Source organism: Apostichopus japonicus, chromosome 9 (genome assembly GCF_037975245.1).
Source record: "Apostichopus japonicus isolate 1M-3 chromosome 9, ASM3797524v1, whole genome shotgun sequence".
Lineage (NCBI taxonomy): Eukaryota > Metazoa > Echinodermata > Holothuroidea > Aspidochirotida > Stichopodidae > Apostichopus > Apostichopus japonicus.
The window spans coordinates 10,971,709-10,986,752 of record NC_092569.1 but is presented as its reverse complement, the minus strand read 5'-3'; the positions used below and the strand labels follow the sequence as shown (position 1 = coordinate 10,986,752).

At 33.2% G+C, this 15,044-nt stretch overlaps 1 protein-coding gene across 1 annotated transcript; it reads right to left on the bottom strand.

The window, feature by feature from the left end:
- Nucleotides 1-1,311: 1,311 nt before the first annotated feature.
- LOC139973473 (uncharacterized) lies at nucleotides 1,312-12,709 on the bottom strand. Its single transcript, XM_071980171.1, has 8 exons — nucleotides 12,552-12,709; nucleotides 6,600-6,645; nucleotides 5,885-6,054; nucleotides 5,348-5,612; nucleotides 4,402-4,613; nucleotides 3,689-3,997; nucleotides 2,874-3,138; nucleotides 1,312-1,917 (listed from the first exon to the last, which is right to left on the bottom strand). Exons 1-8 carry the CDS (start codon nucleotides 12,627-12,629, stop codon nucleotides 1,643-1,645), a joined length of 1,620 nt encoding a protein of 539 aa, XP_071836272.1. The 5' UTR covers nucleotides 12,630-12,709; the 3' UTR covers nucleotides 1,312-1,642.
- Between the last annotated feature and the right edge of the window lie 2,335 nt (nucleotides 12,710-15,044).

Sequence of the window (15,044 nt, the reverse complement as noted above, 5' to 3'; positions counted from 1 at the left end):
GCTTACTGGGATACATAATTATATGTCATAGAGAAAAGTAATGTTTATAATTTTCGCAAGTTACCCGCTCTAAACTGAGTTATTATTCTTGTTGATGACCCGTTGTCATTTCCTTAGGGTAGGTCAACCCTCCCATCCCTTCCTATCCGTTTCTGTGTCCCTCCCCTTCCTCATCCCTCACTTTACTTATTCTCATTACTTCGTATCTATCACGTATATTCGTTTTTAAAGAGGTGAGAATTACAACAATTGGGTTTAAACATATTTGTCCTTATTTAGGCATAAACATTACTCGGAAAAGAATTATTGGTTTTTCTTCTTTATCTATGAAATAACCAGATCTTCATTTGGGTCGCTAAATGATTACACCACGGCACGACGCATATCCCGGACAAATGTCACAATTAATGGTCTATGTTAACGTAACCAGCAGGTCGAATGGAATGTTCAGAGAGAATCGGTTCACTCTCGTATTAGCTGTGTGATATTCGGACGGTAATTTGATGTAATTATATTGAAAGAAGTAGACTTTGTGTATTGCAACGCACAGACAGTTTCCTTATAGAAAAACAGCTTAATTTTCTGTTTTAGATTGGCATCGTTGTTATACTTCTTTGTATAACGCTTGAAGAGGAGTGAAACCCTTAGTCTTGCTTCAACAAAATAAAAACAAAATTGTTTACAATCTGATGCAAACTTAATGAATTATTACGTTGCAAAAGTTTCAATTGACTGAGTTCATGAAATTAAATTAATCAATGTATCATTTTGCTGTAGATTATTGAAATGGTTAACAAATTGAAAACATTTGAGAAATTATTACTTTGCAGCACAATGTTGATTTGTTTTCGTTGAAAACTGTTAATACAATTAATCAACAAAGAGGTCTTAATATTAAAACATCACTTCTACGGTTCCGTATTTTCTGAGACCAACGATTTAAACTTTCAGGATGTTACAAGGAGAGTTACAAGTTTTACTGTCAGTATTTAGTCCATTGTCACTCAAAAGCGTGTGCTACTACAACTGCGACATAAAAGTTTGTGGTATAAATTGCCACACGATGTTTCGAAGAACACAATATTTAAATCAAGTTGTCGAGTGGTAGTGTCGGTGGGTGAGGGGTGGGTTGGGTGGGCTTGGGTGGGCTTGGGTGGGCTTGGGTGGGCTTGGTTGGGTGGGTGGGTACTAAATCAATATGGATACTATGTTCGTTTCTTTCATTTTAGGTCATACCGGGCTTGATCTATCATCCAGTGTAATTAGTAATTGAAATAAATAAAAAGGTAAAAATGAGAAAAGAAGTGTTTATTTTCTCAAGGTTGTTATTTCAATGTATTGTTTGGAATATTAAACGTTAAATTTCTTATAAATAGGCAAACATTGATAATAGAACAAGAAACATGTCCGTTATTACGGTGTATTGCGTTGATATATTTCGATATACATAAGTGTCAACACTGGAGTATATTCATTGTTTTCCTGTACTTTATTGTGACGTCAATGTACTTTTTTTCAATATCAGTCACGTGACTTCTCTATCCATATTTTCAGTCTCATGAGTCCTATATACTTATTGAGGAAAAGGAAACTAGCTCGATCTACTCAAATATTTGTATACGCATTTTTGTCTAGAAATCCCTCAAACTACCTGCGGAAAGGGACGAATCTTCATTTCTGAATATTTGAGGTTATAATCACTGCCGGGTAAGTAATTCCAATAAGGACTGGTATAACTACCTTGGCCGGCATGGTAGTTCCCATTGAGGTTGGAATATTCACAACTATTGTACCACCAGGCACCGTGATAATACACAGCACAGTTATTACTATAGGCATCGTTGTCACTGTCTTTGGTAGTGAACTGGTAGTTGAGGTGATATCGAAGAGCATAACCATCAGGGTTGCTGCGGGAGTCTGCAAAGAAGAACAAAGAACATATATAATTAACATTCTATGTAATATCACTGAAAGACAGATATATTGATGTTGTTTGAAATAAGAGTGTATTTATTAAGAGTTTCATTAAAGAATTAACTTTAATGATTCGTTATTCCACTTATTGCAAATTAAATGTTATCTTTATGATCCTTAGTTTCTTTCTATTAGTTCTGTTTTTATTTTATACCAAAATTATATTTCGGTACTGCTGAAATTCCACCTGCTGTAATATCTAATGATTAAAAGGCAAAACAAATACATAAAAAGCAAGATGAAGTAGTTAATCCTATTTACAGAATTGACGTATAATAAGGAGTATCAAAAACTTTCATACTGTGTTCAATGGAATAAACCGTAGTCAGTAATGATGACTTATACGGCATCATCGGTGTAAGTAAATGACACAAAATCAAACATTGTGGTCTTGGTTTTGCCTTTCTGATATATTTTTTATTTTGGATATGCGAAGAAAGTTGTGTATACATGGTGCATAATTGTTGCGTGGACGTGGGTGCATAGGTCAGTCTATGTCAAGTTGGACAAGATGTCCAACTTGTATGTCAAATTGGACAAGAACATGTTATGAGAATGATTTACTTTGCTGTTGATGTTTAATGGGGTTGGTTGTCTAATATTTTGTCTTTGTTTTAGTGAGTTATGAAAGGTAAGATACAAATCTCAGGAAGAGAAATATGAATAAATCAATCCATCCACTCTTCATCATGTTAATATATTATTGCATTATCACTGCAAAGCATTTACTTATTTAAGTCTTCGGTCAAATATATGTATGAAACCATATGATGTGGTATTCCCAAGACAACACATAATAAAGAACAGGTAACTACGTACAGACCGTAGAAGCATTTATACTTGTAGAATTGTGCAGATATCTAAAGGATGTGTATGTAACCAAATAAATTGTAACAAACCCGCTGTTCCACTGTAGGTTCCAAGTTGAGATAACCGATATTTATCGCTTTCGTCATTAATCCGGAAGTTGTCAAACTTGGCATAGTACGGAGTACCATCACTGTGCACCAGATCAATCCTAATTTCATATCTCTTTTGATTGGTCAAGTTAGAAAGCTTATCATTTCCAAGCCAAAACTCGTGGTCTAATTCTCCAAAACCATTTTTGTAGCTGTCCCATCCGAGGTAGAAATCCTCGGTTCCATCCACACGACGTTGAAAAACCTTTGAATAAATGTGTGGAGAAGAAGAATACCTTTGTCGTGATCAAATATAACAAGCGATTAACTAAATTGTCAACTTTTTAAGAAACATTAGAGTTGAAGAACGTTGACTTAAAAAAAAACTAAAAATCTCGTTAAAACATTTCCAGTAAAGAAATTTCCATTATGTTGATATTATTTTGATACATGGTAACTGTAGTTTAAAGTGCATCTATTACAAACGATTATCCATGTTTATGTATAGCCTTGTATCAATAACGGTCATTAAACTAACATGTGATTTACACTTGTATGAAAGATACCTATTCTACTACAATCGACTAAAAGGTATACTCTATCACTTTTGTACTTTATGTAGAATATTGCTTTGTAGTGCAATGTAATGTACTGTATTTTTCTAACGTGCAGCTAGGGTAAGTTAGTGAATTTTTACAGTACAATGTAGTGTATTTTTGTGTGTTCATTGTGGTACAATGACTAAAGTGTAGTTTAATACAGTGTATTACCGATTAAGTGTGATTAATGTGGTTTTAATTATTGGAATGACTTACCGTCCATCCTCCTCCGTCAGTCATGTTGCAGTAAACCTCAAAGGCCTCCCCGGTCCACCCGGTTGGTTTGATTCTGTATATATCGTTATCCTCGGATCCATCCTCGTAAATTTCCTGACAATCTCTAGGTGGTCTCGTGCAATTTTCACCATCCCCTCTGTAGCCACCAGTACAATAGCATTGTCTTATGTTGTCCCTGACGTCACAAACTGCGTTAGGACTGCATGCATATTCTTCATCCCACGTGATCTGTCCGTTGGTACAAACACCTTTTCTTGTACATCCAGGGTTCACGTAAGACCCACCTTCCTGAAACACAAAATAATTCTTTACTTTAGTTTTTACAGATTACATTTAACCCTGATGTTGTGTTTTTTATCATCCATGGTAAATACTGTTCTGTATTGTAATGTCTCTATGTAAGCACTAGAATTCCCTACGTGGAGTATACTATAATTTGACAGGTATTCCTATAACCGTATAGTTAAATGAACTCAAAAATATATATTTTTTATTGGAGTTAGATTGCACTTATATTGCATTCATTATAAAAGACAGCATTAAAAGTGACTGGTTATCTAGAAAAAGTCTTCAACTATGCTGTTGTTTGTAGAAGAGTTGTTGAAAACTGTGACAGTGAATAATCTTTGACATACAGCTCCAGATTTGACTGCCCAAAATTAAGACAAATGAATAAAAACAAAGCAACTTACTGGAATAACTGTTTGTCCCTCTGATTCGTAACATCCACACTGTTTTTGAGGTACACAGTTTGATCCCTTCATGAAGTAGCCATCGGAACAAACACAGTCTTCGGCTTTATTACAGACCCCATCCTGACACATTTCTGGAGCACCAGAAGTTCGCTGACAGGAGTTACTGCAGTTTATATAGACCATGTTGTAGGGGCAAAGGGTTATAACGTCTGTAGGAGGAATAAACATGTCGGTAGTTTTAGGAAATTACCTCAAAATTGAAACATACTGGTAATATAAACTTCGTTGTGCATTTTTTTTTGTAATGAACATGTTGTAAAACTTGTGGTAAAAGCCCACATTACTACATACTCGATCCGGAAAAAAAAACATGGCCAGGTGTAAATTTTCTCTAGCGACATGTTCATAGATTGTTATTGTTCTCATATAAGCTCTAAACATACGTGACAACTGTTTGCCTGACAAAACTGAATCCATTAGTTGTCAGCCTACAAAAGAAGCAGTAATTTCCTCAAGTTATTGTCTCACATAATAGTAATAAAAATGTCATATGGAAGATACAAGTTACACTGGTGATTGGTTAAACATGGGCAGATCCACGAAGTAAATAAGAAGGCAGTGTGGTCCATGGGTCGTTAAAACTGATTCCCATGTAGGAGGATCTGCGGACACTCTCCCAGAAAAAGAACAAAGTTTCGAGGTTATACATTATGTCTAACATCTAGGTGTCTACGTAAGGATGTGCCAATAATCGTTTTTTTTTTTTTGTGATGCTGAAGGGGGGGCGGGGGGAGTGGGGGGGGTCATAGCAGGCCTCTGGATATGCGCCTGATATAGCTATATGAATTCCGAACCATGGTGAACTAAAGTTCATCTGACCTGATAACTGAGCTAAAGGGAACAAATAATAAGGATATTAAGCGGAAATGTTGATATAACTTACCTGTTCTTCCAGAAAAATGTCCGAGACTGAACAACTTGAAGTTGCTGAACTCATCACTAATGCGGGAGTTGTCGTAAGAAACCCGGATTAAGGAACCATTTGATGACGTCATCTCAATCACCAATTGATACTTCTTTTGATTGGTCAAGTAAGAAATCTTCTCATTACCGAGCCAGAATTCCTGAGATAAAAAGCCGAAGCCAGACTTGTAGCTGTTCCAGTCACGGCTGAAGTCGATGGCACCGTCAATGCGACGTTGTATTACCTAACAATGTAAATGATTTAGAAAATAGATTCAAATTACTTGATGTGTGTATTGTGAAATACACGTCACTAGAAACCATTCTTTTGGCAAAGATAGTCTTTAATGCTAAATATCAGGATATGCATACTGTATATTATGTATGCGCATCTACATATTGTGGTATCACCAGGAGAGTTTACCGGAGAAATATGGGATATAATAGAAAGAGGTAAAAGAGAAAAAAGAATAAGAGAAAAAGAAACATATCAAGTACACAGACTGTAAAGACCTACCGTCCATCCAGCAGAACTCTCTGCGTTATCACAGTAAACCTCAAAAGGCTCTAGATAGCTATCTGGTTTGATCATGAAGACACCAGTAGAGTTATGAGATGAACATTGCTCCTGGACTTCTCTGCAATCTCTCGGGTAATTCGATTGTTGGTAGAAGAAAAACGACGAACCTAGTACGTCCAACAAAGTAAATTGGTTTGCTTTTGTGTGTTGATTAACAGTGAAGATTAAATAAAATGTAATTGTCATGTCCAAATAGCATGCGATCATTCTAAATATTAACGTATTCTATTATTAATGTATTTAATACGCTACATCGTCTGTTTTAGCTGATATCCAACTTATCATTGGAAGAACACACAACTTTCGAATCAAACGAAAACGAAAGTACATTTGTATAAAACATTAAAAAGAATGATCACTGGATGTTAATAACGATTGCCAGGAAGTGACATTATAATTATCAAATAAATATACGTATTCAAACAATTCTAGTGATATTTATTTATGACGTCGTACCTGAAGATTTATTTACAGCCTGCATAGTTAACTGACCTAACTTTAATCACTAAACGTTAATAACAACTGATAAGGAAATAACAACATAATGATAACGTTAATCCACATATTCGAATAATTGTTATGTTATTTAATCATGACGTCATATTTTGATGACTCACTTACATAAGATTAGAGGCCTGCAACGTTCACTTACCTACACTACTATCACCAGTGTTGTCATTGATTGTCTGTAGAGCATCCTGTCAAATGGAAATTAATACAAAATGTAACAGCGCAGTTAAATGGCAAATTTACTATTTCATGTGTAACTGAGGTTATGTATACTTTACTCAGTATCTTAAATGACTGATATGCTGCAGTACAGTGGGTGGTTAAAATGTGTGTGTATTGGGAGGGGTGGGGCTGGATTGGTGACAATACCTTAGTGCCTATCTCGCCTATATTTGGCGACACTTATTGCTACATGCGAACACAATCTGGGAGGTGAGTAGGTTGGTGGAACGATTGGACTTTCTAGTTCACGGTATAACAATGTAATATACCCCAGAGTCGGTACTTAACCATGTTATTGTTTCGAATTGTAAATTCGTTTAATAAATGTTTATCCATTTAACCTCCGAATATTAAACTTTCTTTTGATATCAAATACACAAACTTAACGGAGAGTATAACATTTGAAACGAATGACTATTCAGCGACATAACTATCACCCTTATAAAACCTAGATATAAATGACGTTGTGTAAACTAAACAAAGTTACTTCGCATATTTGATGTTAAAGCGTTACAAAGCCAATAGACGAGCAAGTTTAGAAGAGGCAACTACTCTAACGTAGATATTCCATCTAGTTCTTTGATATATATCTATGCCTCTTTTACATACACAAAGTATCATTTAACTATAATATCCTGGTTGGCACAAATATAAAAAACAAAATGCGCTACGAAAATCACTTTTGGGAAGTTGTGACAAAAAAATCACAATACTTGCATTGGCAGTAAATATAAAGTCACGAAAAACAATATTTTTAATTTGAGGGAAAATAGTCCATGGCAAGATTTTCGATGTTGTTCTGAATTTTTGAATTTCAAACCGTGTTTATTTGAGATAGCAGTCACAAATAAGCAAAATAATCCACAAAAGTTATTAAGCTGTGAGAAACTAGATCGTGTTAGTACTTACTGTATCTTGGAGCATTTGTAATTATAGCTCCTTGAAGTAACAAACTTTATCAGATGAGAATGAAGCGGCTGAGTAGAGTATGTTTATGATTACATCAACATTACAATGAGAACCCTAAATTAGCAACCAGGTAGCGAAATGGGTAGACAATTTTGTATATAATATTCGATGTATGAGGCACCTGCCTATGTGCTCTCATCACTTTAGATACAAAAATACAACCACCTAGAAAAAAAAATATTTTAGTTTCAATTCACCAAGGCCTAAGGACACAATTTAGTTATATAACCACCACTGTCTAGAGACAGATTTTAGTTTCAAATCACCAAGGCCTAAAGATACAATTTAGTTATATAACCATCACTGTCTAGAGACAGGCTTTAGTTTCAAACCACCAAGGCCAAAGGATATAATTTAGTTACAAAACTACCATGGTCTACAAACACGCTCTCATTTGGTTCCTAATAAATATTTAGCTGTATTAATTTAAAATTAAAGTTTGTTAATAATTTAAAGATACACAGTCATCATCATTTCCGCGGTAGAAATTTTTATAAAAATGATTAAAAAGAACTATTATTTTCTGGGCGACGAGGAGAATCTTATATCCTGACTTTTACGATTATTTCTGTATCTGAGAATAACACTAACAGACATGTCACCATGACAATGAAGTTAAGAATTTCTTCGCTTTTTGTTGATAATTCAATCACTATGAACTTATCAAACAAGAAAATATAAGTATTGAACAAATAATTCTTATACCTTCCTGGTCAAAAATAATTGAACGGGAAATTGACTCCGTTAGAATATCCTGATTTTGCTCCAAACTAGTGAGTTTTGTCATTCTATAAGATCTTAGTTGGCAACAATTTACAGTGAGGAAATATTGAAATAAATTGGAGCAGATGCTTTTATCATATTTTTTTTATACGTTTTAAGCAGACTTTATCAACAATAGTGTAAATTACACATTTACCAATTACATACGCTATGCCCGAAAGTAAAGAAGACTTTATTTTATAAAAACAAAACTTAAAATGTAAATACGTACCTATGAATTAATACCAAAGTACGGAAATACAAGTTTCGTTCCAAAAATAACAAAACATACACAGCTATCAGTTGATTTTCCGATTCAAGTTTTTGTAACAGGGACTTGGCAATACTTGGGTGATAATGTTTCTGTGTGACGAGGTAGAAAATACACTACAAACAAAATGTCTGCTCTCATGGTGGGGGGTGGGAGGGAACTTCAATATTGAGTTATTATTCACTATTATCATATTTTTTAGACTTTTGAATGATTTAAAAAAAATACTCGCAGAGCGGGAATGACTGAATGAATTCTACCAGATACTTTGATTCAGTGTTATACTGTGCAAGCCGACATTACCAACAATATCAAAAAAGGAAAAAAAAAGGCATGTGTTTTAATATGTGTTCCATGAAATGAGCATCGACCGATTTCCTGCAGTGCGAAAACTGAATGATTTGAATTTATTTCATGATTTAAAAAAAAAGCATACACAAATTTGGAAAAGGGGTTTTTACTAAGATAGTGTCAAATATTTTCGTCCCTGAAGTAAGCTTCACAATTTCTGGAATCGGAATGCTCCTTATAGTTATATTTCAGCAAATTCTTTACGACCGTACAGCAAACTCTCAATAAATTTGAATTTAAATGAAACTTATGGATACTGGTACAACAGTAGCTACAGGGCCAGCTCCTATGCAAGAAAACATGAGATGTGAAACAGAATTTGCTTGTGTAGTATTTCGACCGATTGAAAGGTTTAAATAAACTTATATTATATAACACGTGGATCCGTTATCATGCCCTTCTAACGATACAGAGCAAATACAGTTCTGAATGCGTTTATTTCCTACTTTGAATCGATAAATCCTTTTGCTTACACAAGACTATATTTTGGTCGGAAAGAACTGCGTCATATGAAGTTCTAATTCAATAATGATTAAAATAATAAAAGTTTAAGACAAATTAAAAGTTATATACTGGAGACGGTGTATGTCACATGACTAAAGGCAAACCGCATTTGTCTAATTTTTTTTACTACTGATAAAACGCTTACGTCTTATAAAATAGCAATGAAGAGAAAATGCTGATGGTTTTCTCAATGTATCATTTAACGTTACATGTGTCCGTAACATTGTTATCATTAACGAATCATATCTTTACAGAGCGATACTGTTCATAATTCATGATGGTGAAACATCAGTGAATAGACGTCGAAATAAGCAACCGAAAGTAAAAATGAATTCAAATTAACGAAACACGTTTTTTTTTTCTAGATGTGTATTAGAAATTATGATTTGCAATTTTTCAACATTTACGACAGATAACAGCTAAAAATGATCAGAAAAAACCCCATTAGAATATTTGAAACTACTTTGGACAATGCACGAATATGATAGATGCCGTTAATTTTCAACATACATTTCTAGTCCTTGCAAAATGTTGTTTGTGACTTGATTGTTTATTCCTATAACCATTTAAAAATACTTTTATCTAAACTATTGATCCCAGCAAGTAGAGATTATATTCACATTTTATAACAAAATTAACAGGAGATGTGGAGATAAAGTGATTGTTTTGTGTGAATCATATAATCCCAAATCTAGGTTTCCAGAAGAAATATCAAAATTGGATTGCTTTACTTTTTAAAAACAAGAAACTGCTTTCAATTAAATTTTGATGTAAAGAAACAGAGACAAAGTTAACTTTTTATTCCGATAAAGAAAGTTTGGAAAGAGTTAAGAAACATAATAGTAAGATGATGATAGGTGATAGCTTTTGATCATTGGCATATTATTTAGAACTGGAAGTTGTTACTAAATTAAATGGCTTAAAGCGTATACTAATTACATTTATGAAGAATTACAGCTTGAGTCAGGATATAATTTAACATATGATTATTTTGCTAAGCTCCACGATCGGAAATTATATTAAGTAACACATTTAAAAACGTTGTGTGACTAACACTATAAACTATTTTCAAGTAATATGTTTGACACCTTACTATAAAATTTTGCATTGTTTTATTCTCTTTTAAATATGCTTGAATAAATTTTTAGTTAGCGCTAAACATGACGGCAAAATTACTTTAATCGACTAGGTTGTTTCGCCAAAATATTATTTTACGATTTATCGTTTAAACGAATAAATTTAGAAAGAGAGTGACATAATACAGTTTGGAGATGAAATAAGATTTAATAAAGGTCAGTTTTTTAAACTTGAAGAAGAAAAAATTGATAACTAAGACGCTACACATATAAGATTTGGTAACACTGAAATTAAATGCAATTGATATTATTCTAAATAATAAAATTGTCAATGCCCAGATACATTGTTCCTTGTTTGACTTTTCCGACTTTTTTCAATTGTAATCTTAGAAGGCAGCATATTTCATGAATAGAAATTCTAGTTATATAACGTTCTTCATATTTGAATGAGTTGACGCAGGTATATCACACTTTAACTAGCAGATCTAGGTATAACGTCACTAATTTAATTTGGATCTAAGGTTCCCATGTTCCGAAAATTTTGAAAGAGAAGCATGAGGCAAGGAACACAATAGTAAGATGATGAGATGTGATAGCTTTTGATCGTTGGCGTATTATTTAGAAGTGAAAGTTGTTAATAAAATTAAATGGCTGAAAGCGTATACTTATTAAATTTAAGTAAAATAGAGATTACAGTTTGAGTCAATGATATAATTTAACTTATGATTGTTTTGCTTAGTTCCACGATCGTAAATGATATTGAATAAAACATTTAATATAGTTTGTGTGAATACCACTGTTATATATCGGGAGATGCAATAGCTTGCTATTTTCAATAATTTTGTTAGACGTTTTTCATATAACTGTTTTTTTTTTTCATTCTCTTTTAAATATGGTTGAACGCTAAACATTACGGCAAAATTACTATCGACTAGGATGTTTTACAGTTTGGAGATAAAACACGATTTATTGAAAAACAGTTTTGTAAACTTGAATAAAGACGACAAACATATAATATTTGTAAAGGAAATTAAATGCTTTGGTAACATAATAAACAAACTACTTGTTAATGCAAAACAAGTTTTTCTTGTTTGACTTTTCCGATTTTTATTTCGAGGTATTAAAACTGGCACAATTATGAAAAATTGTCACTTTATTTAGATTTTTACTTTCATTTTCATAAATTTGGGAAACTACTATTTCATCTGTAAATTTAAGTTTTTTGTTTGAGTATTCGTCAATCGCTTTTTAAATGTAATAATATTCAATCACTGAAATCTTGTTGAGAGTTGTTAAATTACACTTATTTTTTCGAAGCGATGTATTAATAATATTTTGAATTTACATTCGGACGGAAAACTAGTCTTGTTGTGTTTAGTTATGCCAAAAAAATAAACATAAACGTTCCAATATTTGAAACTCACATTCTTTAACAGTTGATATTGATTCTATACACAATGTTGAGAAGAATATTCACTATTAATTTCTATAAAATGAAAGTGTTTGACTTTGATCTAGAGGAGTCAATGAAATATAAATATAATATAAATGACATATTTGCCTTAAAATGATAATAACTGTTGACAAGTGTAATTCATTATTTGTATTTTTTTCTAGTTTTCATAGTTTTTCACGAACTTAAGGTAATAATGCATTTAAAATAAAAAGTACGGGCCTGAATAATTCTGCTCAAATTATTATCCAGTGCATGGATTAATAATTACAAATTTTAAAACCTAAGAAGGTTTAATTAGAAATACAACAACATCACTTTTTACTGCTGGAAAGGGAAAAAGTTACTTACATAAATTGGTATACTCTACCATGGTGACTGAAGCTTTAAAAATTAACTGCAGCTAAATAACACGTCAAGCTAATTGGATTAAATAATGGGAGCGGTAATAACAAAGTATCAAAATATCAAAGTTCTAAAACTCACCACTCGTTGTGAAAAGAGGCAGCCTGTTGTCCAAAAGAAAAGCAAAACTTCAAAAACGTTGCACAATTTTCTGATCATCTTGAAAATGGAGAGAATTGGAGTGTTCGGTGACCTGCTCTCTTCTGATGTAAACGTTGATAATGATTTCCTCTAAGGTGAAGCTACAAAATACTGAACCACGTTAATTAACCTATAGCCTACAGAGGAGGAGACTGACCATGCAGCTGGAAATAACCAATGTTGCCTATCGTGTTAATTGACATATTATACTGATAAAATACCCTTCAACATTATGACTTTGGTGATAAACGTCACTTATCCACATCAGTAGATTTTTCAACACGGATATGCATATGATGAAATTATGCGGTGTGTATTTATGGGCTTTCATTGACAATGGTTCATGGGGTTACATCAACGTCAGTCGGGGGGGGGGGGTCTTCATAGTATAACTATTATATTAATAAACAGGAAGAATAAGCACATTTGTAATAATTGTCTTCTAAAATATCTGTTAATATATTTTGTGTCAGTGGAGTACTTCATGTGAAAATAATAACACATTGACATATAATAGATATGATGCTTCATTTGCTTCTGGTGACTTGAACATGATAAATATACAAATCAGAGAGTTTTCTGTCTGGCTGTATATTACTAACTATTGAAGAGGGAAACGTTTTGAAATAATGTAGTCTTTATCTTTGTAGTTACCATGACAGTTAGAGCAAATAAATTCAATATCTCGAGCATTTTCGATATATTTGTCATCTGAAATTCTATTTTAAGTCGAATTTTTAGTTGTATTTGTCTGCTTAGGACCAAATAAATTTAAATTGTATGTTTCACAAAGAACCTATTCAACAGATAAAGTATCACAAGAAATACTTCAAACCTTCCGTATGTATATGAAAGTCATTTATTCTTCCAGTGTGAAAAGATGCGTTACAGACTCTTAACCGGGAGGTAAATCTATACAGATACCTTCTTTGAAACCTTACCTATTGTGAGTATAAATAATAGTACAGTCCCCTGAGGTGTAATAAGAAGTATGGAGCGAGATAGTTTTCTCTCTTTGAACATGATCGAACCAAGTATGGGAGATAATCGTCTGCTAAAATCTATGACTCACACCGTTGCAGACTATGTTGTCATAAACAGGTTGGGCGATTAACTAATAATAAGACCACTTTATGCCTTTGCTGTGCAACTTATGAATACTCTAGTTCTTTGGTGAATGAAGTGGTTTGGAATAATTGACCCAATCTTTGGGCTTTCTTACCTAAGAAATCATTTATAATGATGGTGCTATGAATGGCCAACGCGTCCGTAATCATATAAGTGATCAAGTCTACCAAAGAATAAACATTCTACAACGCTACATAATCTGCATTCAATAAACGATGTGTTGCTGCAATTAGGGCATTGTGGGGAATTGCTTCTTGATTGGCTTCCAAGTCCGATATGACAATATATAATCAAAACAAAAAGAATTATCTGGGATGTCTTTAAGACCGATATACTTGTACTAAAAAAGCTAAGCCGTTTATACCACGTAAAGTGTACAAATAGTCGTTATATATGTTAAGCAGGAAACAATTCGCCATTAGTGAGTGAGAAATCATTGACCGAAAAAAAGGTACGAAGAGACAAAAACAAGTAAACAAATTTCAGAGACATAAATATTGATAACTCTAAGTCTTGAATAACATGTATTTTCACGTACTATCCTGTTCAGTGAAATAGATGTATCGAATGGTAAATTTAATAACTTAAAGACGGCAGACTGAAAATTAAATCAGACCTTCATATTTCAACATAACATAAATGTGGAGGTTTGAGAGTGTGGAGTTGGCGAGAGGTAAGTGTGGACAAGTGTGTGAGTTCGCGCGAGAGAGTGTGTGAGAAGGTGAGGGTGATAAGTGTGTGTGTGGGGGGAGGGGGGGTAGGTGGAGACAAAGGAAAACGATATAGATAGTATAAACCACACCTTTTACGTTTAATGCACAACAAATTGTTAAAAGTTCATATGCACAAACTTGTTTTAGTCCTTTAAAGAGCATATGTCTCTGAAAACAAATTCTGCTATTTAAGTTAAGACCAAACACAGAATTTTAGTTTTGATTTCGTTATTTATGTGATTTTGTTTTAGCAATTCGGCGTTCTGGTTTAGATCAGAGATACGCAGCAAAGAAAGAGACAACGTAAAGTGCAAAGACTGGAAGTAGAGATAAAAAATTGTAGAGGTAAGTTTAGAAGAGATCTTGAATCCTTGAAATCACGCAGATATAAGTAGAAAATAACAAACAAATATGAGAAACAAAACAAAGTAAAACCGAAAGTTCATTAGTACTGTTTTCTCTACAAAACTGACCGGTTACACCTCACACCTCACACATGACACTTCACACAAGAAAAAATTGAGAAGAACAGGCAAAAACTTACACAAAATACTCTCTTAGATGTAAAAGTGTTGAAACGTTCGACCAATAA

Coding starts and splice junctions, on each gene's coding strand:
- LOC139973473 (XM_071980171.1), bottom strand. CDS start 12,629: ATGATCAGAAAATTGTGCAACGTTTTTGAAGTTTTGCTTTTCTTTTGG. Junction 6,646..12,551: donor GCCTCTTTTCACAACGAGTG/GTGAGTTTTAGA, acceptor TCCATTTGACAG/GATGCTCTACAGACAATCAA. Junction 3,998..4,401: donor AGGGACAAACAGTTATTCCA/GTAAGTTGCTTT, acceptor TTTGTGTTTCAG/GAAGGTGGGTCTTACGTGAA.